Source organism: Macrotis lagotis, chromosome 1 (genome assembly GCF_037893015.1).
Source record: "Macrotis lagotis isolate mMagLag1 chromosome 1, bilby.v1.9.chrom.fasta, whole genome shotgun sequence".
Taxonomy (NCBI): Eukaryota; Metazoa; Chordata; class Mammalia; order Peramelemorphia; family Peramelidae; genus Macrotis; species Macrotis lagotis.
Window position 1 is genome coordinate 6,762,793 of NC_133658.1, and position 23,512 is coordinate 6,786,304.

General features: G+C 50.7%; 1 protein-coding gene across 2 annotated transcripts in view; it reads left to right on the top strand.

The window, feature by feature from the left end:
- NBAS (NBAS subunit of NRZ tethering complex) overlaps window positions 1-23,512 on the top strand; it is a 212,954-nt gene that overhangs the window by 147,528 nt on the left and 41,914 nt on the right. For both annotated transcript variants that reach the window (XM_074195083.1, XM_074195079.1), the window contains 5 exons: window positions 6,566-6,816; window positions 7,513-7,847; window positions 16,720-16,941; window positions 18,422-18,624; window positions 21,417-21,506. In XM_074195083.1, coding sequence (XP_074051184.1) covers window positions 6,566-6,816; window positions 7,513-7,847; window positions 16,720-16,941; window positions 18,422-18,624; window positions 21,417-21,506 — 1,101 coding nt within the window. The remainder of the gene's footprint in view (window positions 1-6,565; window positions 6,817-7,512; window positions 7,848-16,719; window positions 16,942-18,421; window positions 18,625-21,416; window positions 21,507-23,512) is intronic.

Genomic DNA, 23,512 nt, shown 5'->3' on the forward strand with positions numbered 1-23,512 from the left:
TCATTTATGATACTAGCAATTTGGTTTTCTTCTTTCTTTTTTTTAATCAAATTGACCAAAGGTTTATCAATTTTATTGGTTTTTTCATAATACCAACTTTTGGTTTTATTTATTAATTCAATAATTTTTTTGCTTTCAATTTTATTAATTTCTCCTTTTATTTTTAGAATTTCTAATTGGGTATTTAATTGGGTATTTTTGATTTATTCTTTCTCTATTTTTTTTAGTTGCATGTTTAGTTCATTAATTTCCTCTTTCTCCAATTTATTCATGTAAGCATTTAGAGCTATAATATATCCCCTGAGAGTCGCTTTGAATGAATCCCATAGGTTTTGGTATGTTGTTTCATTATTATCATTATCTAGGATAAAATGGTTAATTCTTTCTATAATTTGTTTTTTGGCCCACTCATTTTTTAAAATGAGGTTATTCAGTTTCCAATTTGTTCTGGGTCTATATCTCCTTGGACCAATATTGCACATGACTTTTATTGCATTGTGATCTGAGAAAGATATATTCACTATTTCTGCCTTTCTGCAGTTGATCATTAGGTTTTTATGTCCTAGTACATGGTCAATTTTTGTATAAGTTCCATGTACTGCAGAGAAAAAGGTATATTCCTTTCTATCCCCATTCAGTTTCCTCCATAAGTCTACCATATCTAATTTTTCTAGCAATCTATTTACCTCCTTAATTTCTTTCTTGTTTCTTTTTATGATTCGATTTATCTAGATCAGATAGCGGGAGGTTGAGGTCTCCCACTAGTAGACTTTTGGGGTCTATGTCTTCCTGTAGTTCTTTCAGCTTCTCCTCTAAGAATTTGGGTGCTGTCCCACTAGGTGCATATATATTCAATATTGAAATGACTTTATTGTCTATGGCACCTTTTAGGAGAATAAAGTTTCCTTCCTTATCTCTTTTAAAGCTATCTATTTTTCCTGCTGCTTTGTCTGAGATAAGGATTGCTACCCCTGCTTTTTTTACTTCAGCTGAAGCAAAATGCATTTTGCTCCAACCTTTTACCTTTACTCTATATGTATCTCTCTGCTTCAAATGAGTTTCTTGTAAGCAGCATATTGTAGGATTCTGGTTTTTAATCCACTCTGCTATTCGCTTACATTTTAAGGGAGAGTTCATCCCATTCACATTCAAGGTTATGATTACTAATTCTTTATTGCCTTCCATGCTATCTTCCCTCTGTTTGTATTTTCCCCCTTCCCCCCCCTTTTAGCCATATTCCCCAGTCTTTTGTTTCTGAAAACCACCCCCTTCAGTGTGTTTGCCCTCCTATATCACACCCTCCCCTTTCTTTCCCCTTTCCCTTTTCCCCTTTTCCCTTCTCTTCCTTTTGTTATTTCCCTTTTTTCCCCCACTCCCGTTCCTTTTCTCCGTCCCCCCTCCCCTTTTCCCCCTTTTAATGCTTGAAATGTTAGATGTTTTATAAGTTAACTGAGTATGTGTAGGTTGACTTTAAGCCAGGTCTGATGAGAAGAAGATTCAGGTGTTTCTCCTCTGCTCCCTTCTTCCCCACTATTACCATAGGTTTTTTGTACCTCTTGGTGTAATGAGATTTACCTCATTCAATCCTCTCCCTCCTCCCATCTTTCCTGTCCCCCTTTTTAAGGAGGTAGTGTTTTTTTAGATCATTCTACCTAAGTCATAGAAAATTCTGAGTCTCTGTCCCTTCTAGTTCAGTATATTCTATTGAATAGAGTCAAAATTCCTGAGAGTTATTAGAGTCTTTCTCCCAAGTGGGGTTAAAGCCAGTTACATCCCATTAGATAGCAGTCTCATGGTTAGGTCATGAATGTCCATCATTTCTGGCTAGGTGTATTTGTGTTAGAGTTATAATTCTCAAGATTTATGAGAATCTCTTTTTTCCCCCCCATGCTGGGATATAGCCAGTTTCAACTTACTGGATTGCATTTTTTTTTCCTTTTACTGCTCCCCCCCCCCTTTTTTTTTACCTTTTCATGTGTCTTTTGAACCTCCTGTTTGATTTCCAAATTTTCTGTTTAGCTCTGGTCTTTTCATCAGAAATTTTTGAAATTCTTCCATTTCGTTAAATATCCATCTTTTTCCCTGGAAAAAAGGCTCAGCTTTGCAGGAAAGTAGATTCTTGGCTGCATTCCAAGCTCCCTTGCTCTTGGTATTCCAGGCCCTTCGATCCCTTAATGTTGATACAACCAGGTCCTGTGTGATCCTTACTGTGGCTCCTTGATATTTAAATTGTTTCTTTCTGGCTGCTTGCAGGATTTTCTCTTTTATCTGATAATTCTGGAGTTTGGCCACAACATTCCTTGGTGTTTTCATTTTAGGATCTTTTTCTGGTGGGGATCGACATACTCTTTCAATAACTACTTTGCCCTCTGATTCCATGATATCAGGGCAGTTTTCCATCACTAGATCCTGTAATATTAAGTCCAGGCTTTTTTTTTCTCTTCAATGTTTTCAGGAAGTCCTATAATTTTTAGGTTTCCCCTCCTCGATCTATTCTCGAGGTCAGTGGTTTTGTTGCTGAGGTATTTTACATTTGCTTCTATTTTTTCTATTTTTTGATTTTGTTTAACTGACTCTTGCTGTCTCATGGAGTCATTACTTTCTGTAGACTCCATTCTTTTTTGGGGGGGGAGGAGTTTTCTTCATTAACCTTTTGCAACTCCTTTTCCAGTTTGTCAATTCTACTTTTGAAAGAGCTTTCCATTTGACCAATTGAGGTTTTGAGAGCTTAATTTCTTTTTTGCATTTGCTCATTTGAGGATCTGAGAGATTTATTCACATTTTGTAATTGTCCAATTCATGATCTAAGAGATTTATTCTCCTTTTGTGTTTGTCCCATTGTACTTTCTAAGGTTTTGTTTTCTTGTTGCAAGGTATTAATTGTCTCTCCCAAATCTTTAAGCTCCTTCCTTATTTCTTCAAGGAAGTCTTTCTGCACTAGAGACCAGATTGTATTCTCCTCAGAGGTTCCAGGTCTCTCTGAGTTAGGGTCTTTCCCTTCCAGGAATTTTTCTATGGATCCACCTTTCCGCTGACCCTTCTTCATTATGCTAAGACCTTGAGTGGGGGGGGGGGCTGGTTCACCTGGGTTTGGGATCGCTAAAGGCTTTACTGAGTGCAGTTTCTCTGGCTGGTCAGTAGGAGGTGCTGGTTGCTTTCTCTGTTGTGTCTGTGACCTTGGTTGAGGCCTTTTCTCTTTGCTTGAAGGAAGGAGTTGGAGCTATTGAATTCTTTTGCCTTCACTCAATGGTGGGCTTTACCCTGGCCTGAGGGCATTCCTCAGCTTGGCTGGTTCTTCCGTTCACACACCTGGGCCTGAGGCAGAAGTAGTTTGCATTTGTTTGTTTGGGAGGAGGTCTGAGCTGCAATGGAACCAGAGGAGCCTGGGATGGTGTCCACAGCTTTCCTGCACCAGAACACTACCCCCAGCCCCATCCCCAAGCTCCAGGGGGACAGCACCAATACCAGCACCTCTGCTTCCCTGCGGACCCAAGCCCCTGTCGTCCAGTCTCACCGCCGATCCAGCAGGATCGGCTCTCAGGCCCTCAGACTCCAGGTTCCAATTCAGCTGTTAATCTGGCTGTTCCAGGGCTGATCCTCCCTCTGAGCCCAGACTCACCCGCCCGAATTTGGCCAAAGCTGCTGCGGGAGACAAATCCTGAGGTAGATGTTCTTTCTCCTGGCTTTTCTTTCTGGGTTTTGTGGGTCAAATTCTTTTAAGAGATTTGTTTCATGTGATAGATGGGGAAAGATCATGAGACTTTAGAACTGTGCCTGTCTTCTCTCCGCCAACTTGGAAAGGTGCATCTGACTCTTGTGTATGGGCGAAGCAACAGAGCCCTGCCCCAGGAAAGACAGGGGCACCCCCGCAATCTCCCCTGTCCCCCTTACAGCTTCAGAAGCAACTGCCTCTGCTAATTCAGGGGCTCTCAGCATGCTCCTACTCCAGTGGGGTCAGTCTGTGGTGCTGAAGTCTGTGTTGGACTGCGCTTCAATCTAACCTTGGCGTGACAGAGTTTTCCTGTTGTCCTTGGCAATCCCTGGGCTGAGTGGTCTGGAAAAAACCCCACTGCTACCACTGACCTGGGTGCCCCCAGTCTGTTTCTGGATTGCTGGGCCACTTTGCTCCTGCCAGCTCTTTGTAACTAGGGATCCTTCCTCCTCCTTTTCTGCTGTGTGTGTGTGTGTGTGTGTGTGGTTTTTTTTTTAGCTTTTGTTTTTTTTGCAAGGTAATGGACTTTGCAAAGTGACTTGCCCATGTCACACAGCTAAGTAATTATTAAGTATCTGAGGCTGGATTTGAACTCAGACCCTCCTGACTCCAGGGCCAGTGCTCCATCCACTGTGCCACCTAGCTGCACCATAGGGCTCCTTTCTAACTTTGGTGCAACATAGCCTTCCTGCCAATTTATGACAATGTCTTAGGCTGGAAAATGGTTTGACTCAGTCTTTTTGTAGGTTCTGCCACTCTGGCATTTATTTAAAGATCTTTGGAGTGGTTTGGGGGAGAGCTTGGGTGAGTCCCTGCCTATACTCTGCCATCTTGACTCCACCTCCAGTCAATCAATTTTGAATCCTTCTGTTCACAGTCTTCCCCCACAGTGCTTTGCTGGAGTCCGAACCACATTGGTGGGCAAGAATGACAGTTTGTTGGAGAGCCCCCATCGCCAGTCTGGCCTGTGTCTCTCTTCTAGACTCCAGCACTTCTCACTTTGGCCTGACAATCTTGCTGCTACTGCTCATCCCCTCTTCCTTCCAATCTCCTTTCTTTTGATCAGATTCCATTGATCTCAAGGTGTGGGAGAGTCAAGAGTCCCACACCCCTGGTCCCAGGGGCCCCAGTAGGACAGTGCTGTCTCCTTGGCTGGGAGAACTCTTGTGACCCATTGCTTCTTGGAGGATGATGGAGACTGAGGCTGTGTCCCTTAGGCTCTCTCACCCTGTGTTTGCTGTGCTGGGGAGGTTCTGGTATGTCCTGATGCTGTGGCTTTGTCTTTTGGTCTCCAGGACTCAGACAGGGCCTTGGACATTCCTCCTTTGTGTGGTCCCTGGGAGCCTCCCAATGAGTCCATCCATCCATCCATCCATCCATCCATCCATCCATCCATCCATCCATCATTTGCTGTTGATATTTTTGCCCAAGGGCAGAGGCTTTCCTCATCTCCTCCTCCTGGGGTGTCACAAGAGCAGTCAGTGGAACTGTTGGGCTTTGTCTACCTCCTTGTGATGGCCCTCAGCTCCTGGGCCATGCTCAGGAGGACTACCCCTTGCCTTATTTCCATCTCCTCTGTGTCTCATGGTCATATTACAGCAGGGTAGACTTTGGATTTTTTGTGGGTCAGGGCCCTTAAGGGGCCTTCAGGCTACTATCCCTTCCTGTTCCATTCTGGGCCCAGCTGATCCCTGGATTCTCAGGCTCAGATGGGCTCATGTAGAGGCTGGATCTTAAATTTGCTGAGTGTCCCATGGACTGGGCAGTTGACTTTGTTCTGCTTGCTGGGTGCTGGGACCTTGGACATGGTAGATCATATCCCCCTCCCCATGGCCTTGTCCATCCTTGTCTGTGTCCCTTGAGGAGTCTGGCCTCTGCCCCCCACATCAACGTGCCTTCCTCAGGATGGCTTTGTGGGGCTCTTTCTTTGGACTCTGTGGGTGCCATTTTAGTCACACTGGAACTTTCTTGTTGGGAGTTTTTTCTGTCCCCAAGTCCAAGTGACCTGATAACAGTCCAAGAGACCAAGCTTGCTTAGTGAAGATAGAAGTTAAGATAGTTAAGATTTTGCATCCATGCCCATCATGTCATTTTTGGTGACCAATGGAATCATGGCTCTTTATTCTGTTTTATGTCTTGGCTGCTGTGAAAAAGCCAAACCTTGGCTGAGTGTGTCTTGAGCAACCTGGGAGCTCCCTGATCCCTCAGATGAGTCCCAAGGGTGGTCAGTATGTTCACATTAGTATAGGAAGGATACTTTCTCTCCCCCTTGGTAAAGAACCTCCCTACTTTACCACAGAAGCTGAACAGGAGTTGGCCAAGCCAAGAGAACAAATAGAAATTCCTTGGGCACCATGTGGCCTGCCTTGTGCTCTCTGGGCCCCAGTCTGGGGGATGTCCTCCATGCCTTCCTTTGCTAGGTCCTGCTATGGTCCCCATCCTGCCACTTTGACCCACCCTATGTGTCCTGGTTCAGGTAGCCTCTTGGTCTCCTTGTTTGATGATACTCCTTTTCTTATGTTTTTTTTGTGGTGCTTTAAAGAACCTTATCTCAGAGAGTCCCTTGCCTGTTGTCATCTTAATGGCCACCTGGAGACCATCACTGATCTATTTCCCAGCCTCTAGGGCTCCTCATAGGTTTATTGAGCTGTATGTCCATTAGGTGTTTGCTGCACTGTGCGGATCTCCAGCCCTCTGCTGTGCCCAGGGCTCCTTGCCCTGCAGGCCCCGTGACCCAGCCTTTTCTGCCTTGACCTGCCCTGAATGACTTGCCACTCCATAGAACAGAGAGGGAACCAAGGGTGGGTTCACTGGGATGATGCAGCTCTGAAGGCCAGGCCTCTGTCTTTGCAGCTTATCCACAGCTGATATTGAAGACCGAGTGCAGGCTCTGGGACTCTTTGAGACTCTGAAGGCCGACCCTGCCCTCTTTCACGAGCGCATGGCCAAGTATGTCTACCCAGGGATCGGAGGCACTGATCATGAAAGGCTGCTGTACTTCTTCAGTCTGCTGGCGACCTGTGGCTGCCCAGGATTTGGGAAGCGGGCCATGATGCCGGACACACATGTCCGACTGCTGAAGAAGCTCAAGGTGGTTGCATCAGGTAACTGCTAGACTCCTTTCAAACCCCCTTTCTGGCCAGCTCCTGCTGGGCTTGGTTGTCCTAGCTAGGCTAGGTGACTGGAGAGAGCCAGCCTTGCTCCTACAGGCTCCCAGCAGGGAAGTTATTCTCCCAGCAACCAGGAGTCAGTTTTATGGATGGCTTTTGTTTGAGATCTTTCAGATTTCTGCTCTGTCCTTCCCTTTCCTCTCCTCCCACAAAGCCATCCCTTGCTACAAAGAATGAAAAAAAAAAAAACCCAAAAGCCAGAGAAAACCAATCAATACATTAAGAAGGATTGGGGGGCGGTGCTATGCTGCTTGGGGTCTTTGTGGTCCTACCCCTTTCATCCTCAGGATGCTGCTTTCATGTCTCTCTCCCTAAGCCTGCCAAGCCTCCCCTCTGCTTCTCCAGCTTCTCTCCCCTTCCCTTCTGGTCCCTCTCCTTCTTTGGGAGCCACCCCCTGCAGCTGGGCCAGCCCTCCCCTTTTTCACTGGGTCTTGCCCATCTGCAACTTTCCTTTTATTTTCTCCCATCACCATGCCTGGGGGAGTGGGAAGAAAGTCAAGGATGTTGTCTGGGGGGGGTCTCTCGCTTTGTCTCCCAGGAGACCTCTGAATCCTGGGAGATGCAGAGGTTTTGGGGTCTGATAAGACCTATGACCCATACTCATTTACCATTTCCCCCTCCTGCCCAAAGGTCTGAATTACAAGAAGCTGACTGATGAAAATGCCAGCCCCCTGGATGCTTTGGAGCCTGTGCTGACCAGTCAGAACATCCTTTCCATTTCCAAGCTGGCCTCCAAAATCCCCGAGCCAGATGGGTCCATGCTCTCCCCAAGCTCCCTCTACACTGTCTGGCTGCAAAAGCTGTTTTGGAGGGGTGACCCTCAGCTCCTTAAAAGCACCCCTGAGTCGGCTGCAGAATGGCTCCATGCCTACGATGCCTGCGCTAAGTACTTTGATCGCCTCCACCCACGAGACCTCCTCACTGTGTTGGATGCCATGACATTTTCTCCAAAGGCCCTAACCAAGGTAATTTTACAAATCCCCTCAAAATGGCATCTCCATTTTGGATGAAGTGCTTGGGGTGGCCCGTGGGGGAGGGGCTGTGACCTGAGCTGAGCTAGACATGGGAAGAGCTTGGAACTTGCTGCACTTGTGCAGACTTGATGGGTTTAGCATTAGACTGAAAGAGATGGGCATGGAGCCCCCGGACCGGTCCAGTCCAGGTTCAGGTCCCCACACCTGTCCTCTCTGACCTGACCCTGGAGCAGCACTGGGGGCAGGGAAGAGGGCCTTGTTTAGCCTGGCCCAGAGGGCAGGCCAGAGGAGCCAGGGGAGCTTGGGCAAGATGGGCTTGAGGCTAAGGTGGAAAAGAAATCATCTTTGCTGCCGCAATCCCACCCATGTGCACTGCCTGGTCTCCAGGTCTGCAAGGTGTTCAAACCAAGGCCCACAGAGCATCCCATGGATGACCTCCTTGTTCAGCCATGAGTTGACCTGGAGCCTCAGAGGCCTCTTCTGAGACCTTTCATGGTCAGAGGGGACCCTGGTTCAGTCCTGGTTCCTCCTTGGCTGAGCTGTGAGGCGTTCGTCAATCAGAAGGAGGCCACCAGCATGGAGCCAGAGTTGTTCCCCTCCCCGCATCCTCCCTCTCTCCTTGTCCTCTTCAACCTGTCTCCTAAGGAGCTATTTGGGACTGGGGCTCCAGGACCCCAGCCTAAACTGATGGGAGCTCGGTGGTCTTCTGACACCCACAGTTAAATGTGACTTAGCTTTCCCTCTGGAGGTTCCCCTTCTCTGTGCTTCATTACAAACGATTTATTAATCCCTTAATTTAAAAAGAGAAACAAACAGAAAAGAAAATGGAGGGGAGCTGTACCTCCTGTTCCAAAGGGGAGGACGCCCACCCGTTGGGGGGGGGCATTCTAAACAAGGAAGCTCAGCTGGGATTCCCAGATTTGCGAAACACCAAATGTTTACCCAGCTTGTATTTGGTGGCAAAGATAACAAATACCAGTGTTCCGACCCAGTGCAGTGGCAGCATTCTTTTCAGAGCCAAACTTGGGGAACCAACTTTTTGACCAGTGAACACAGAGGAGCAGCTTCAGGACTAGGAAGCATGCCTTCTTACATCTTTATGCCCTGAGCTGTGGCTCCATGGGGAGGGGTTGTCCAGACCCACACGTTGGCAGGGTCAGGGTACTCCGAGGTGGAGGCCCATAGGAGCTCAGCCAGAGGTGGGGGGAACTTGGTCACCATTTTTATTCCTTCTCTTCCTCTCACTCCTTGTTCTAGAAAAGAATGCTGGCCCTTGAGTCCAAAGGACTTTAACCAACAGGTTGATAAAATTCTTATCCATTTTTTTTTAATCAAATGTCATTAAATCCTTGTTTTGGAACTAGTGGGACTCCCTTCTACCTCAGCTTCCCTTTCTTCATGTTTTGGGGACATTGAGTAATGACTTCCTTTGACATGTACACTCATTAGCAGACCTTCAAGGGGGAATTCTTTTATTTTCAGTCACTCAGTATGCATTTATTAAGCACTTGCTGTGAATTCTTACCCTGAATTCTTACCATTCAGGTCAGTTCAGTACTCATCTATGAAGGGCCCCCAATGAGTCAACCAGTTGTCGTGTTTGGGGGAAAAAACAAACATAGGGTGACCCCACCTCTCCAAGACTGTAGACTGCACTTGGTCAGGGTGGGAGTGGATGTGGGTACTCTCTGCACAGATGTATGTTATAATTTATTTCCACATACACATGTATCTAGATAATCCTACAGATAAATACAAAAAGAAATGACAAATAATGACAATATGATCTCCAGGGGGTCACTGATATGAACAAGACAATGAGGCTGGATTTTGGGTTTTATTTTTCCTTTTTATCATTTTTATTAACATTTCATCCACAAGTGGCCACTCTTGGTACCTAATCTGAGTCTTTTTTCATCGTCTTTATAAATAATATATTCTCTCCAGCTACAGGTAAAAGCAATTTTTAACATTTATTTTTTTTTAATTTTGAATTCCTAATTCTCTCCCCTCTTCGCTCCCCTTCCTTTTCTCTGAAACAGTAAGCTCTCTAATATGGGTTAGAGGTGTGAAATTATGTAAAATGTTTCCACGTCAGTCATTCTGTGGAAATAAACTCAAACTAAAAAAGGACAGAAAGAAGTAGGTTTTGTCCTCTGGAATTTCTTGGATCATCGTCTTGCTGAGAATAACTTGATCATCACGCAGTGTTGCCGTCACTGACCAAGGCTCTCCTGGTTCTGTGACTGTAGTTCACTCTGCATCAGTTCAGGATGTCTTTTCAGGGGCTTTTCTGAAATCCACCTGCTCATCATTTCTTACAGAAAAATACTATTTTGTCCTGATCATATACCCAGCTTGTTCAGCCAATGCCCCAATGGATGGCATCCCCTCACTTTCTAATTCTTTGCCACCATACAAGAGCTGCCATGTGTACCCTTGTACAAATGGGGTCTTCTCCCTTTTTTATATCTCTTTGAGATACAGACCTAGTAGTGGAATTTCTGGGTCAAAGGGAATTCACAGTTTGGTTACCCTTTGGGCAGAGTTCAGATTTCTCTCTAGAATGACTGAATCAGTTCACAACTCCACCAACAATGCCTCAGTGTCCCAGATTCCTCACATCCCCTTAGCTGGAATGAGTGTTGAGGGAAACAAGTAATAGTGAGGAGAAAGTAGAGGGCAGGGGAAGAGCCAGTACACAGAGGCATGACCAAGTCCTGACCCAGTGAGGGTAGTAGGAAGGAGAATCTGTAATCCAAGTTTATCTGTGTGTGATGATGGAGAAGGTTGAGTTTTATCCCAAGGATGATTAGGATCCATCAACATTTTTTTTTGTTATAATTTTTTTGAATTTTACAATTTTTCCCTCTCCCCACCCCCACAAAAAGCAGTCTGATAGTCTTTACATTGTTTCCATGGTATACATTGATCAAAATCCTTAAGGAAAAAATAAAGTATAAGAGAGGAAAATTACATAATAAGATACATTTTTTTTAAAGCAATTGAAAGTAATAGTCATTGTCTTTGTTCAAACTCTGCAATTCTTTCTCTGGATACAGATTCTCCATCGCAGACAGCCCCAAATTGTCCTTGGTTGTTGCAGTGATGGAATGAGCGAGTCCATCAAGGTTGAGCATCACCCCCATGTTGCTGTTAGGGTCCATTAGCACTATTGATCACACTTGTCCTGTGGCTTGATTATTAGACAGCTAGGTGGACAAAGGCTCAGAGAGGGGAGAGGCTATATGGAGGGGCACAAAGGTGCCAAGAGTCTTGGGTGTGAGATCTGACCTCTGTCAAGAACCTGGGGGCTGTCATCCCAGCCCACACCTCATTGTTCTTGGTTTCTATTATCTCATAGGAAAACACTGAGTCTTAGGGTCCCAAGAGACCCCAGTGGTCCTCCATTCTAAACTGTAAAAAGACCAAGCCCCCAAGAGGCTGACCAGCCCTGGCTTCCTCCTATTGTACTTACTGATGATCCCATGATCTTTATCACCAAAACCTGGGCATCTGCCTTTATGAAATTTTGTCTGCCAGTCCTGTCTCTCTGGACCTTGCTTGCCTTAGTCTTTTCTAAGCTGTCAGATGCAAGTGAATCAGTACCTAAGTCTCAGCATACCAGTGTCCACAGAGCTTTGCTCTGAGACGGCCACTTTCTTGTCTCCCCTCTGCCAGAGACCAGTCATGTGACCCTGGCCCAGTCACTGGGGCTGTCCTTGGCCCTGGGCTGGGTGTTTCCACCTCAGGAGTACCCCTACCCTACTGACGTGCAGATCTGGACAACCCCTCCCCTTGGGGCCACAGGCTCCCCAGGATCTCAGGCTTTCAGATGAGCATCAGATGAGCCTAGGGAAGTGCCTCAGAGCCTGCTATCCTTCCTCTTCCTCCTTCCCCACTCCCTCCCTCTCTCCTTCATCCCTTCCTTCTCCCTCCCTCCTCCATCACTCCTCCCTTCCTTCCTTCTTTCCTCCCTCCCTTCCTCCCTCCCTCCCTCCCCTCCCCTCTCCCCTCCCTTCCTTCCTTCCAGACCAGCCCCTTCACTTGGCTCGTTCCCCTATTCCGGTAATGTCACATTCTAGTTACAGAGGAGTGATCCCTTGTGCTAGTGACCCACCTGGAGAAAGGTCATTCTTTGCTCTCAGTTTACTGAAAACTAACCTTTTTTCCAATTAGGGCCACCTGTATCTGGTGACATTTATGCAGGCTCCTAGACAAGGTTTAAAATGGAAATTGATGGTTGATATTAAAAGCTGCGTACGCTCATGGAGACTCATAGATTTGAGTGTTCAGAAGAGCAGAATCTAATTTTTGCCATTCTTCTCCTTCCCAACCAACCTAAGGTGGTAGGACCCCCCCCCCCAGTATTTTAGAGCCTCCACTATGCCTACACCCCTGAGCATAATTGGGGGAGGGCCTTTGGTTCCAGACCTGTGATTCTGATTGGATGAGGACAAGGACAGTTGGGAAGTGCCTGGCTTCTGAAGCGCCTTGAGAGCCTGGCACTCTTGATATTGGGGGTATGGGAGACAGAAGACTCAGCCCTGGGAGGTATCAGTGGCCAGGTGACAATGGTTCATCCTTGCCCACTGGTTTCTGAATGGCATTGCTCCTGTGATCCCCTTGTACCCACACCCTAGCTCTGGGAGGTAGTGGCTTCTTTCCATTTTACAAATGAAGCAAATGAGACTTTGAGGTAAGCTTCCCAAAAATAGCAGCGATAAGGGGAGACACTGTCACTCAGACTCTGGGAGGGCCCTTACTCAGTTATACACATTCTGGGAAAGAGGTTTTAGTGGGAAAATGCTCGTGGCCACTTTGTGGACAGGGTTCTTCTTACTCTGCGGGGATAGACTGTTCAGAAGCAGGAGGAGATTCAGAACCCCGACCTCTGGAGTTGGGGGCTTTGTCTGGCACTTGGTTGTGCTTCTAGAAGGACGTTGACAGCACCTGGACCAGCCGAGATCCCTGGGAGGTAGAGGAAGACCTAGAAGGACTTTATCTGCCCCCAGGGACCTGAATTGTGTCTTTGGTCCCAAAGGGCAGAACAAGTAGGAACTAAAGGTGTCAGATGAACTTGTGGGCCTTGGACCATGGCAGAGCGGGCCTCCTTGGGACAGGCTGAAGACTCCCTCCTTCTTCTCTCTGGCCCCTCATCTTGGTACCACCTAACTAGAGGGATCCCCAGGGCATCTGTCCTGACTCTTTTCTGCAATGGTCTTACATACACCCTGGCTTGGGTGCTGTTGAATCCCTTTTCTGGATTCTTAGGTTGAGTCCCACTTCTAGACTCCCTCAATCTTCTCCAGGTGAACATTGGAGGGGCACGAGACAAGGAAGACAAGGGAGGTAACTACTCCATCAAGATCTCCAAGTGCTCTATTTATTCACCAAAATACCAGTTCTTTCGAGTGTCTGAGGGCCCTGGGCGGCCTTGGGGTGGCCCATGCTCCTCCAGTCTCCTTTCCAGTCTCTAATCCACTCCCACTCCTGTGGCACTTAGTAAAACAAGATTCTGATGCTCAAAGGCACCAGGTGATGATACTTTACAGTATTCCTCCTACACACACAACAGTCCCTAATCTCCATGCCAGTGATCCCTAAGTCTGCAGAGCCCCTTGTCTTTGGGCCTCCAACCATCCACTGCCTACTGGACGTTTCCACATGGATATCTCATTGGTGTCCAAAAGAGCACACTTCATCTTCCTTCCTTCAAAGCACCTAAAATGGAAGCCGAGCAGCCCAGCCCCAGGATCATCAAGAGCACTGCCATCCTCCCGCACCTCCTTTTGTTCCCATGTCGTCTCCTCAGGGTCAGCCTTACCTCCCCTCCCAGTGCCCCTGAGACGTCTCATCTTCAGCCCCAGTCCTGTCGGCTTTCCATCCTCAACCTCCCAGTGCGGTGAGGCCTATCACCATCTGTGGGCAGGCTGTGCTGTCCCTGGACAGCCCCTGCTGTCCCTGGCCGTGCTGGCACTGTTCTCCCTGATCCCTCATGGAGTCGGGGGGGGGGAGTGCTGCTTCAAGAGCTGGTGTAGGCTGCAGCCTTCCTTGGGGTGCCTCCTACAGCCCCTTGTCCCTAGGTCACTCTCGGAATGTTGTGTCCACAGTAGCATCACGTGGGCTTTTGCTTTCTCTCCTCAGACACTGGCTATTCCTTCCCAGCAGAATGTAAACTTCATGAGGACAGGGGCTTTCTGGGCCATCTGCAAATCTCCCATGCCTAGCTCAGGAAGTCTTGGCCTACAGCTCAGGCTTGCCAGGGGATGCTGGGCTCCTCTGTTATCCTCCTCAGAGGCGGGGCTGGATTTGGGGTTTTCCCAGAACAGGACCCGCCCTCCGCTGGAGTCTGCTGGGCCTTGCGGCGATCCTCCGTATCTTCAAGGTGGACACCTCATGACCATGTGGCCTGTGGGGACCCTCCGAGGCTGGTCCTCCATCCCCAGGCCATGCTCGCCCTCACCCGGCATCTTGGGAGATTCTCCCTGAGGGGCCTAAGGCCTCTTCATCCTGCATGTGGAGGGTCACAAGCCAGGAGACTGGGCTTGGAGTTGGGGCCCCAGTAACCAGACCTTGGGGGAAGCTGTCTTTTCTGCTGAGTGGAGGCGGGGTGACCCTGATTTAGAAAGAATTGGACTGGATTATCCCAGAAGTGGGAGTTGTTGAATTCTGGCCACACCACACTGCCCAGATCTAGGTGGGGAGCATGGGAGGGGCATCTGCCTCTCTCCATTGGAATTTTTCACCACATGGCATTACGTTTCATGGTTCAGTGTGTGTCTGAGGGTGGAGCGTCTGAGGGCCGAGTGTCCAAGGCCTCGGGGAAGGACAAAAGCCCCATCCAGCCCTGGGTGGCCTTAGGATGGCCTGCACTCCTCCATTGCTCACACACTTCCATGTCTGGAGGGTCTTGTCTGGTCCAGAATTGTCTGCGCTGCCTTCTGTGACTAAAGGTCACCAGGTCTCCATTTGATTTTTAAAGTCTCTGTCTTGGGATCCTTGGCAGGAAGAAGTCAGCTTTTATTAAGAGCCTCCTTTGTTCCGCCCTCTGGCCAAGCTCTGGGAGGAGCCCCATCCTCCAGGAGCTTCTGTTCCAGGGAAGGGGCTTGGGCATAGGCTAGGGGTCACCATCACAACCTTCTTGAGCTTGTCCAGTGTGTATGTGACACTAGAATGAGAGGAGCATGGCCAGAAGACCCTTCCCCCAGTATCTGAAGATGAGATCAGTCTGGAGGACTTGAATGCAGTCTGAAGAGGCCCCCTTCCCTTCTCCCTCTGCACACCCTTGTTTGAGGATGCCAGCATCTCTGGTGGCTCCAGGGGAGTCACCAGGCACTGCGGCTGGGGGCTGCCTCTTTCTTCCAGGGTCCTCCCCTTTAGCCACCAGCCTCTCAGACCCCAGATGGCCCAAGCATGCCAACCTCCTCCTTCTGACCCTATTAAAAACCATTGCCTGGGGCGGCTAGGTGGTGTAGTGGATAAAGCACCGGCCCTGGAGTCAGGAGTACCTGGGTTCAAATCTGGTTTCAGACACTTAATATTACCTAGCCGTGTGGCATTGGGCAAGCCACTTAACCCCGTTTGCCTTGCAAAAAAAAAAAACCAAACAAAAAAAACCCAGCCAAGCAAGGGCCTGGAAGGGGGACCATTCCCCTCATTGGGGTGGGAGCCCCCTCTCCCTTCACTGTCCTCTGTCTGCACCCCTGATTCCAGTCTGCATCTCTTGGAGTTGATTCTGTCTCCTCTTCAAGAGACACGAAGATTCTGACTTGCCATGGCCTAGGTCCCACCAGCGGGGGAGCCCCCGCCTCCAAGAGCTGCCCCCCAAGAGGGGAAGACCCCATGGAAAGGGGAGTTGTAGGGGCCAGGGAGAGGCCTCGACAGTTGGAGAACAGAGCCCAGGAGACAGATGCCAGGATGGGCAGGGTCTTGAGGGCAGGAACCAGGCTGGCATTTGGTGCCCAGGCCTTCCTTCCCACAAGGGTCCTTCCACAAGAGCTGTTGAATTTCCTGAGTGGAGAGCAGACCCAGACAGGCTCCCTCAGTGGGCCAGGCCCTGGGCTCTGCTCTGGGGAGACTAAGAAGGCCGAGATCCTGCCCTCTGGAAGCCCCAGGGCTGCCTGGGACCCCTGTGGAAACCCACTTCCACCCAGTCAGCTCGGCTGGAGGATGTTGGAATCCCCTCCAAGGCTCTGCCCCTCCCCAATAGAGGGTTTTGGGGAAGGGGTCTACTTGGCCCTTGGTCATTGTGTGGTCATGGTCTCAGACAAGCAAAAGCCTGAGAAAGGTTGGGGACCCCTGCTGCCTCCTGGGCTGTCACCAGTGTCTGGACCCTGGTTTGGCTGTTGGACAGGAGCCAGGTCATGGCTAAGCCACATGGCTGAACCAAGACCAAAGGACACAACCCCTCCCCCAGCATAAGGGATCAATAAAGCTTCCTGTCCAGGAAGTGGAGATGGGGGGAAGGCCTTGGGGGGGAGAGAACAGCTGGGAAAATGCCTGGAGATGGGCAGTGGGGGATGGGAAGGGGAGGGGAGGGGAGGGATGGACCCAACTGAAAAGCTGAGGAGGGGCAAGGCTTTGGGCCAAGTGGAGGATGTTCTCTTGGTCCTGAAGGCCATGGGGAGTCATTGCACTTGATGTGGGTCACCTCTGGCTTTAGGGAAACCCCTTCAATAGCTGAGGAGCCATTGCATTAGTCCAGGGATAAAGGCTAAAGTGTCTGGCCAAGGGGGGGCCCCAAGGTCCCAATGGACAAAAGGCAGTGGGGGTGGGGGTGGGCTTCAGATAGGCTGGGGGGTGGCTTGACCCAGAGTTGCTCCCTGGGCAGGGTCCCAAGACGTGCCTTTCTCCCCCCAAGCTGACCGTGGAGGCCCGCACAGAGATGACCAGGAGGGCCATCAGCTCCATCACGCATTTTATTGAGAAGCGGAGGAAGAGGATCCCTGAGTCCCGGGACCCTGAGGACTCTGCCACATCCCCTGCCCCCTATGAGGAGACCCTGAGGCACCTGGAGCAGTCCCTGGCTCACCTGGAGACGCTCCAGAATGACTTCATCACCACCCTAAAGAGCAGCGAGCAGGTGAGTTGTGACCTGGGGTCAGCCCTCCCGAGAGGCACCTGCCCACTTTCCCCTGGCTCCAGCCGCCAAAGCCAGGGCCCCCTGGGGACATCCGCCCAACCCTTGCATGGAAGAAGCTGCTCCTCCCTCAGCAGCTGGCTGCCCGGGCACTGCCACCCTCTTCTCTTCTGCCCCTTCCACCCCACCTTCCAGTCCTGAGGGTCTCCATTGTAATCTTCCCACAGACACTTGAGGCATGGAGGCTTGGACAGAGGCTGTGGAGGGCAGGAGGGCCCAGGGACCTCAGTGAGCACTGCCTGGAGGAGAGTGAGGGCTCCCCAGATGGAGGGTCAGCCCTGGGATGGGTGGATGGGGCCCTCAGGGCTCCAGAGGGAGGAGGGGCAGTGGGCCCTTTTCTGACCTTCTCTTACAGGCTCTGGGTCTGTGATCTGGAGAATGTGCCCCCACTCCCCCAGCTCCATTGAAGATGTGGGTTCAAATCCTCCCTCCAACCCACCCTGACTTTGTGACTTCCCTTGACTGTCTGACCCAAAAGAGCTGACCTCTTGACCACATGTCCATCCTTCACTTCCTTTCAGTGACTGGGGTGGGGGGCTGACAGGCGGGGACACTGAGGCCCCTGAGCTTCATCTTCTACTTCTCAGACCCATCCGGGAAGTCTCTAAGGCCGCATCTGAACTAGGGTCTCCCAGACCTCAAGGGACTGCTCCCTGACAGTGCCCCCTGTCCCAGAGAACGGAGACCCTTTCTGTAGATACCTGGGATGGACAGGAGGGGTGGATGCAGATATGTGGCATCCTGAATGTGTTGGTGCAGTTTTAGGCTTTCCTAAAGGATGTCTATGTGTATGCACCCATGTGTACGAGTGTGTGTTCCCATGTGTGTGTACATAATTATGTGAGGGTGCATGTGTATGCCTGTGCACCTGCCCACATGTGTGCTCATGTGTGCTCATGTGTGTGGGCCCAAGTGTGTACCCACATTGTGTACATGTGCATGTGTGCACACACACGTGTGTGCTCGCACATGTGTGCATGTGTGGGCCCAAGGGTGCACCCACATTTGTATGGATGTGTATGAGAGTGTGTATGCCTGTGAATATATGTATTGTGTGCCCACACGTGTGTGAGCCTGCTTGCATGTGTGTACATGCATATGTGAGGGTGCATGTGCACCCACACACATGTGTACCTACACATGCGCACGTGCTGCAGTATGTGAGTGTGGGTGAGGATGAGTGGGTGCGTGCGTGTGCATGTGTGTACCCCCTGGTGTGTGTGTGTGTGTGTGTGTGTGTGTGTGTGTGTGTGTGTGTGCACAAGTGAGTGAATGAGTCAGTGTGAGACAGTGGGTGTGTGGAGGGGCTGTCTGGGGGCCCAGCGCCCCCGGGGTGCCCTTCACTCTCCTCCCCCTCCACCACTGCCTCCAAGGAGCCTCCCAGTGCACCTGCTCGAGTCACTTACTCAGTCTGTCTCTGCAGGACCAGCTCCGGCGCTATGCTGACCTCTATGACCTCTCGCGGTCCGAGAAGGCTAAGATCCAGGAGCAGGCCGTCACCCTGTGTCTGGACGGGCAGCCGCTGGCCATGGTACGGCAGCTGCTGGAGGTGGCCGTGGGCCCCTTGGACCTTTCTGTCAAGATGGTCGTCCGTGATGCTGTCATGTGTGCGCTGTCCTTGTTGAGGTGAGCTGGGTGAACGACTTGGTGGGCCGAGATGTCCTGAGGCTCCTAGGTACGACCATCTGGTCGGTGGCAGGGCTCCATCAATGGTGGCTGGCACAGTCGTCCATGGGCCTTCCACCTTTATGACCGTCCTGCTGGGTACAGAGACTGAACCCCCTGGTGGGGAGAGGCTGGGCCTCCAGCAGCTGCCCGGCCCCAGGGGCCGCATCTGGCAGTGAGTGTTGCAGTGTGAGCAGGGACTTCATGGAGGATGTGGCTTTTGACAGACCAGCCAGTTAGCAGGGAAAGCTTAGGAGGAGGCAGAGCCAGAGCTGTGCTCCCGCGGTGGAGTGTGGACAGGGCTTTGCAGTGTAGAGGCCAGAGGCCCATTCTGATGGCTCTGGGGTCCACCAGAGGACTCAAAATTCCAACCAGACTGACACCAAGGAACATGGAAGGGTCATCAGAGGCCTCAGGACTCAGACCTAGATCCAGGCACCATGATGAGCCCGTGGGGCAGAGCTTCCTGGCTGGGAGGAGTCAGGCCTAGAGGTCCTGAGGAGCTGCAGTGGACAGGAGCGGGGGGAAGAGGGGGCAGCAGATCACCCCAAGTATATCCTGAGAGCTCCGAACTGGACCCTGGGCCTAGGGAGGTGACAGGGGCCAGTGCTGGGTACACTGGACAGACAAGGCTTGGGGGGCTCAAGTCTAGACAAGAGCCAAGTTCCGTCTCTAGCTACCTAGCTGCATGATCCTAGATGAGTCACTAAACTCCCCATCTGCCTCAGTTTCCTCCACTGTAACACTTGGCTAAGTGTTGGCATGGTCAGGGTCATGAGTATGGTTGTGGAGGCCTGAGCAGTGGTCAGCGCTGAGGCCAGGGTGAGGGAGGGGCTGAGAAGAGAAGAGGGTCCTTGGTGAATGGAGCAGAGAGCCAGGCCAGAGGAGGGGCCCAGCATTGGACCAAGAGGAGGAAGAGGGTGGAGAGTGACCTCCGGACTCTTCAACCCTTGGGCTTGAAAGCTGAATGACCTCCTGATCAGTGGGCTTGGTGGGGGGGTGGCTGAATCCCTCACCACGTGGCTCTTTGAGGGCCTGGATGGCCAGTGACCTGCTCCACGCAGGGCAATGTGCCTGTGTCCACCTGCTTTCTTCCACTCTTTCCTTTGTCCTCAGAGGCCATAGGGACATCTTTGTGCCAGCCAGAGGCCTCTGGGGCCTGGGTGGGCTCTTGGCTGGGCCAGCCCTGCACCAGCTGGGCTCCGGCTCCATCAGAGGAGGGGCCACAAGAGTGAGGATGTTTTTTGGGGGCCAGCCCAGAAAGTAAGGAGTCCCCAAGCAAGTCACGTAATTGGGCCAGAATTCAGCAGCCATTGAGGGATTCTCCTCGGCCGCCTTTGTTGGGATCCTTCACTGCTCTTGAGGTGCTCTGATTCATGGCTTCTTGCTCTTCCACACAGAGCTGGACCCCAAGGGGTCTTCATCACTTCAGTCTCACCTGCCTCATGCCAGGCCTGCCTCAATGCTGACGGCATGGTGGCTGCCTGGCTTCTTTGCTATGATTTGTGGTGAGCACACTTGGTCCCCTGTTGTTGGCACCCGAGGTTGGGGGCTGCCAGGCCTTGTTTCCACACAGGTCCCTGAAAGCCGGGGTGCTGATCTTGCATCTCCCTCCTAGCCCTGGATTCGGAATTCTCTTTGCTTCTCTCATCTGCTTTAGGCTGTGCCCGCCCTGGCCGAATGTGCTTTTCACCATGTTGCAATGTGCCTCTTTTTAGCCGCAGTTGGCAGTGGCTTCCCTTTACCAGCTTTAGAGACTCGGGGCCCTTTCCTTTTTGTCTCTGGTCAGCCCGGCACAGCCACGATGGCCATGCCAAATGCCCCTCCAGGACCCAAAGCCCCCCAAGGCAGCTCTTGGGGCGTCTTCAATACTCTCAGGCGCCTGTCCTAGGTGGTGATGGTGCCCTCATATGGTGAGCATAGCCAGGGTTGGCTGCTAACAGAGGCCCAAGTGGAGAACAGAGCTCCTCATGGAGCCTGTTTTAACCACATTTTGATGGGAGTGTGAATCCCATCCCAAAACCATTCAGGTGTGTATGGAGATGTCAGCTCAGTCAGGACGCCTCCAGCAGGTTTCTTGTGATGGAGCCCAACACCACCCTCCCCACCAGGGACCCCTGAACATGGGCCTCTGACATGCATGAGCTCTGGGATTTGGGAGGGCTCCTGGCTTTAGGAGTGTCCAGCTTGAACCCTAGACCATCAGTAAGCATTTATTGAGCACCTACTGTATATTCCTACAAAGGACATCTTTCCCCATTCGACTGTAAGCTTCCTGAAATCAGAGACCTTTCCATATGTCTCCGCTTTATAACCTGGGCCCCGGCCCGGGTGCTCACAGGTGTCCACCATTTACCTGCTGGCCCCAGATCCCATTCAGTGGGGGAGATGCAGGCCCCGGAAGGGCCACTTGGCAGGGTGTGTCTGGAGCTGGGCAGGCCTTCTGGACCTGAGTGTGTCCTCAGAAGTCAGAGGCTTGGCTCTGCCTCAGGCGGGTGCTGCTGCCGACCTCTTCCCTTCACTACTCCAAGGGCTGGGGGCAGGTCCCTCTTTCAGTTGATGATGGCAATTGTTCTCATGCCCACCAGGCCCTGATGGTCCTTTAGTCACTCCTTTCTGTGGTCTGGAGGCAGTGTCTTCCCCTGGTATCCCGGGGCTGGTGCAGACTCCTCCCCTAGGCCTCAGTGGCTTGCACCAAGCTCTCTGGTGGCACTGTCAATAAACTCCTCTCTGCTTTTCTTTTCGTTGGACAGTGGGGGTAGCCCTGACTTGCCAGTGCCCGGGGACCCGCTCCAAGTCCTGGAGAGCATCATTTCATCGGTACATGCCAGTGTGGAGAAGGGGTAAGTGTGAAGCCAACCCTAGCTGGGGGTGGTCCCTGGACGCCGATACCCCTGGGAGAGTACCTTTTGAGAAGCCTTCACACTCGGCCCCCCTCCAGGAGTGAAGCCAGGGGACTGAGCAGATACACCCAGCTAGAAGGGTCTGTCGAGGTCCTTGAGGCCCAGCTTCTGCACCACACTGGGGCTCCAGAGACAAGAGTCCCTGCCTTCAAGGACCTTACAGTCTGAGGGGGGACAAGAAGCCAGCACAGATGGATAGAGAGGGGTCATTGAAAGAAGGAAGTGGGCTTGGAGAGGCTTCATTTCATTTTGGGCAGGGCAGGTTTAGGAAGATGGAGGGATTTGTTCACATCTATACTGCTAAGAATAATTATAGGTAAATATGTTAATATTTAATATATAATATATCAAAATACTGGTAAAGAGGAGAAATTTGTTGAGGTCTATAGTGCTAAGAATAATTATAATAATAATACTGGTAATAACAAATAGCTAATGCAGCACTTTACCAGCATTCTCCTTGGATCCCTCACAAGCACCCTGGCAGGGAGGGGCTGTTAGGATTTCCACTTTACAGATAAGAAAAACGAGTTAGCTAAAGTGTGTCTGAGGCAGGATTTGAACTGAGGTCTTCCAGACTCCAGGCCCAGCACTCTCTTCTCTACACCTGGTTGCAGTTCAGCCATCTGGGGCTTCTCTGCCCTCTCTATTTATAGAAATCCTTTTGTCTTTGTGATCACTTCTTCCCTGGTTCCTCAGGACAGTCATTTCCCTTTCTTTTTACACCAGACCAATAAGAGCCCAATGACTGGGGTACCTGCTTGGCCTGGGCCTGCTGCCCATCTGTGGCAGGCTCCTGGCCTTGGGATTGGAGGAGTCACAAGGAATTGGTCTTGGGCCTGGGAAGTTCAGACCCAACTCCTCCCTGGGGGGAGCTTCCACCAATGGGGAGATGATGCAGATAAAGCTGAGAAATGACAATCTGAAGAAAGGAGGCAGATCCCCTAGGAGACGGCAGCGGTGGCCAGGAGGTTGGGTGGGGATGGCTGGTGCAAGGGCCTCCGGACGGAGGAGGAGGAGGGTCAGAGTGGGGACCAGCAGGAGACTGGACAAGCCGGGTTTTAAAAGCTCCTATTCAGTGGAGGCTCAGGTGATGATGGCATCGAGGGAGTAGTGAAGGGAAGACGCCAAAGATGTCGTGAAAGGAAATAGGTCAAGATTCAGCAAATCTGGATCTATGGGGTGAGGGAGAAGGAGAGGAGATGCTGGAGGTCCGAGCCAGGGGATGTGAAGGATGGTGGTCTATCACTGGGGCTATATTCTATATTCTAGACATGATGTGGTCTGCCTTTGAGGTGCATACTGTCCGGAAGGGAGGTGGGAGACCTTGAGAATGGCCCTAGGTCATGGTAGGCACCTTAGAAAAGTCTGAGTAGACTGTGATGGGAGGTTGGTGGTCCAGTGAGTCTGATCCCCATGCAGGGAGGCGGGGTCCACTGGGATCCTTGCAGTGCTTTGGGTGGATCAGGGAAAGCTTGGTAGATGATGTAACTTTGACTTGGGTTTTAGTGAATTTAAAGGAATTCAGGAGGCAGCGGGCAGATTTTGCCCAGTAACTGCAGACTTTCCCCTTCCACTCAGGTTTTATTTTGGCCTTTGCTAAGGTCCAAACCCTCCTACTCATTATTTCATAGCAGAAAAACTCCCACACCCCTCAGAATGGCTCATTCCAAGTCTTCATTTGTCTCTGCTCTGAATTGTGTTCCTTGGCTTTGATCTGACTGGTGGGATTGGAACACTAGGATTCTGGTGTGAAGACCTTTCTCCTGGGGCCAGAGCGGCTCCCTGTGCTGAGCCTCACCTTCCTCATCCAGTCAGGTGCACTTTGCTCAGTCTTCTCTGCAAGACCCCATCTTTATCCAGAGATTCTGTTGGACTCCTTTTTCCTTTTTTAAACAATGATTTTCTTTTATTCTTAAATATTCACTCTGAAAAAAAATCAGTAA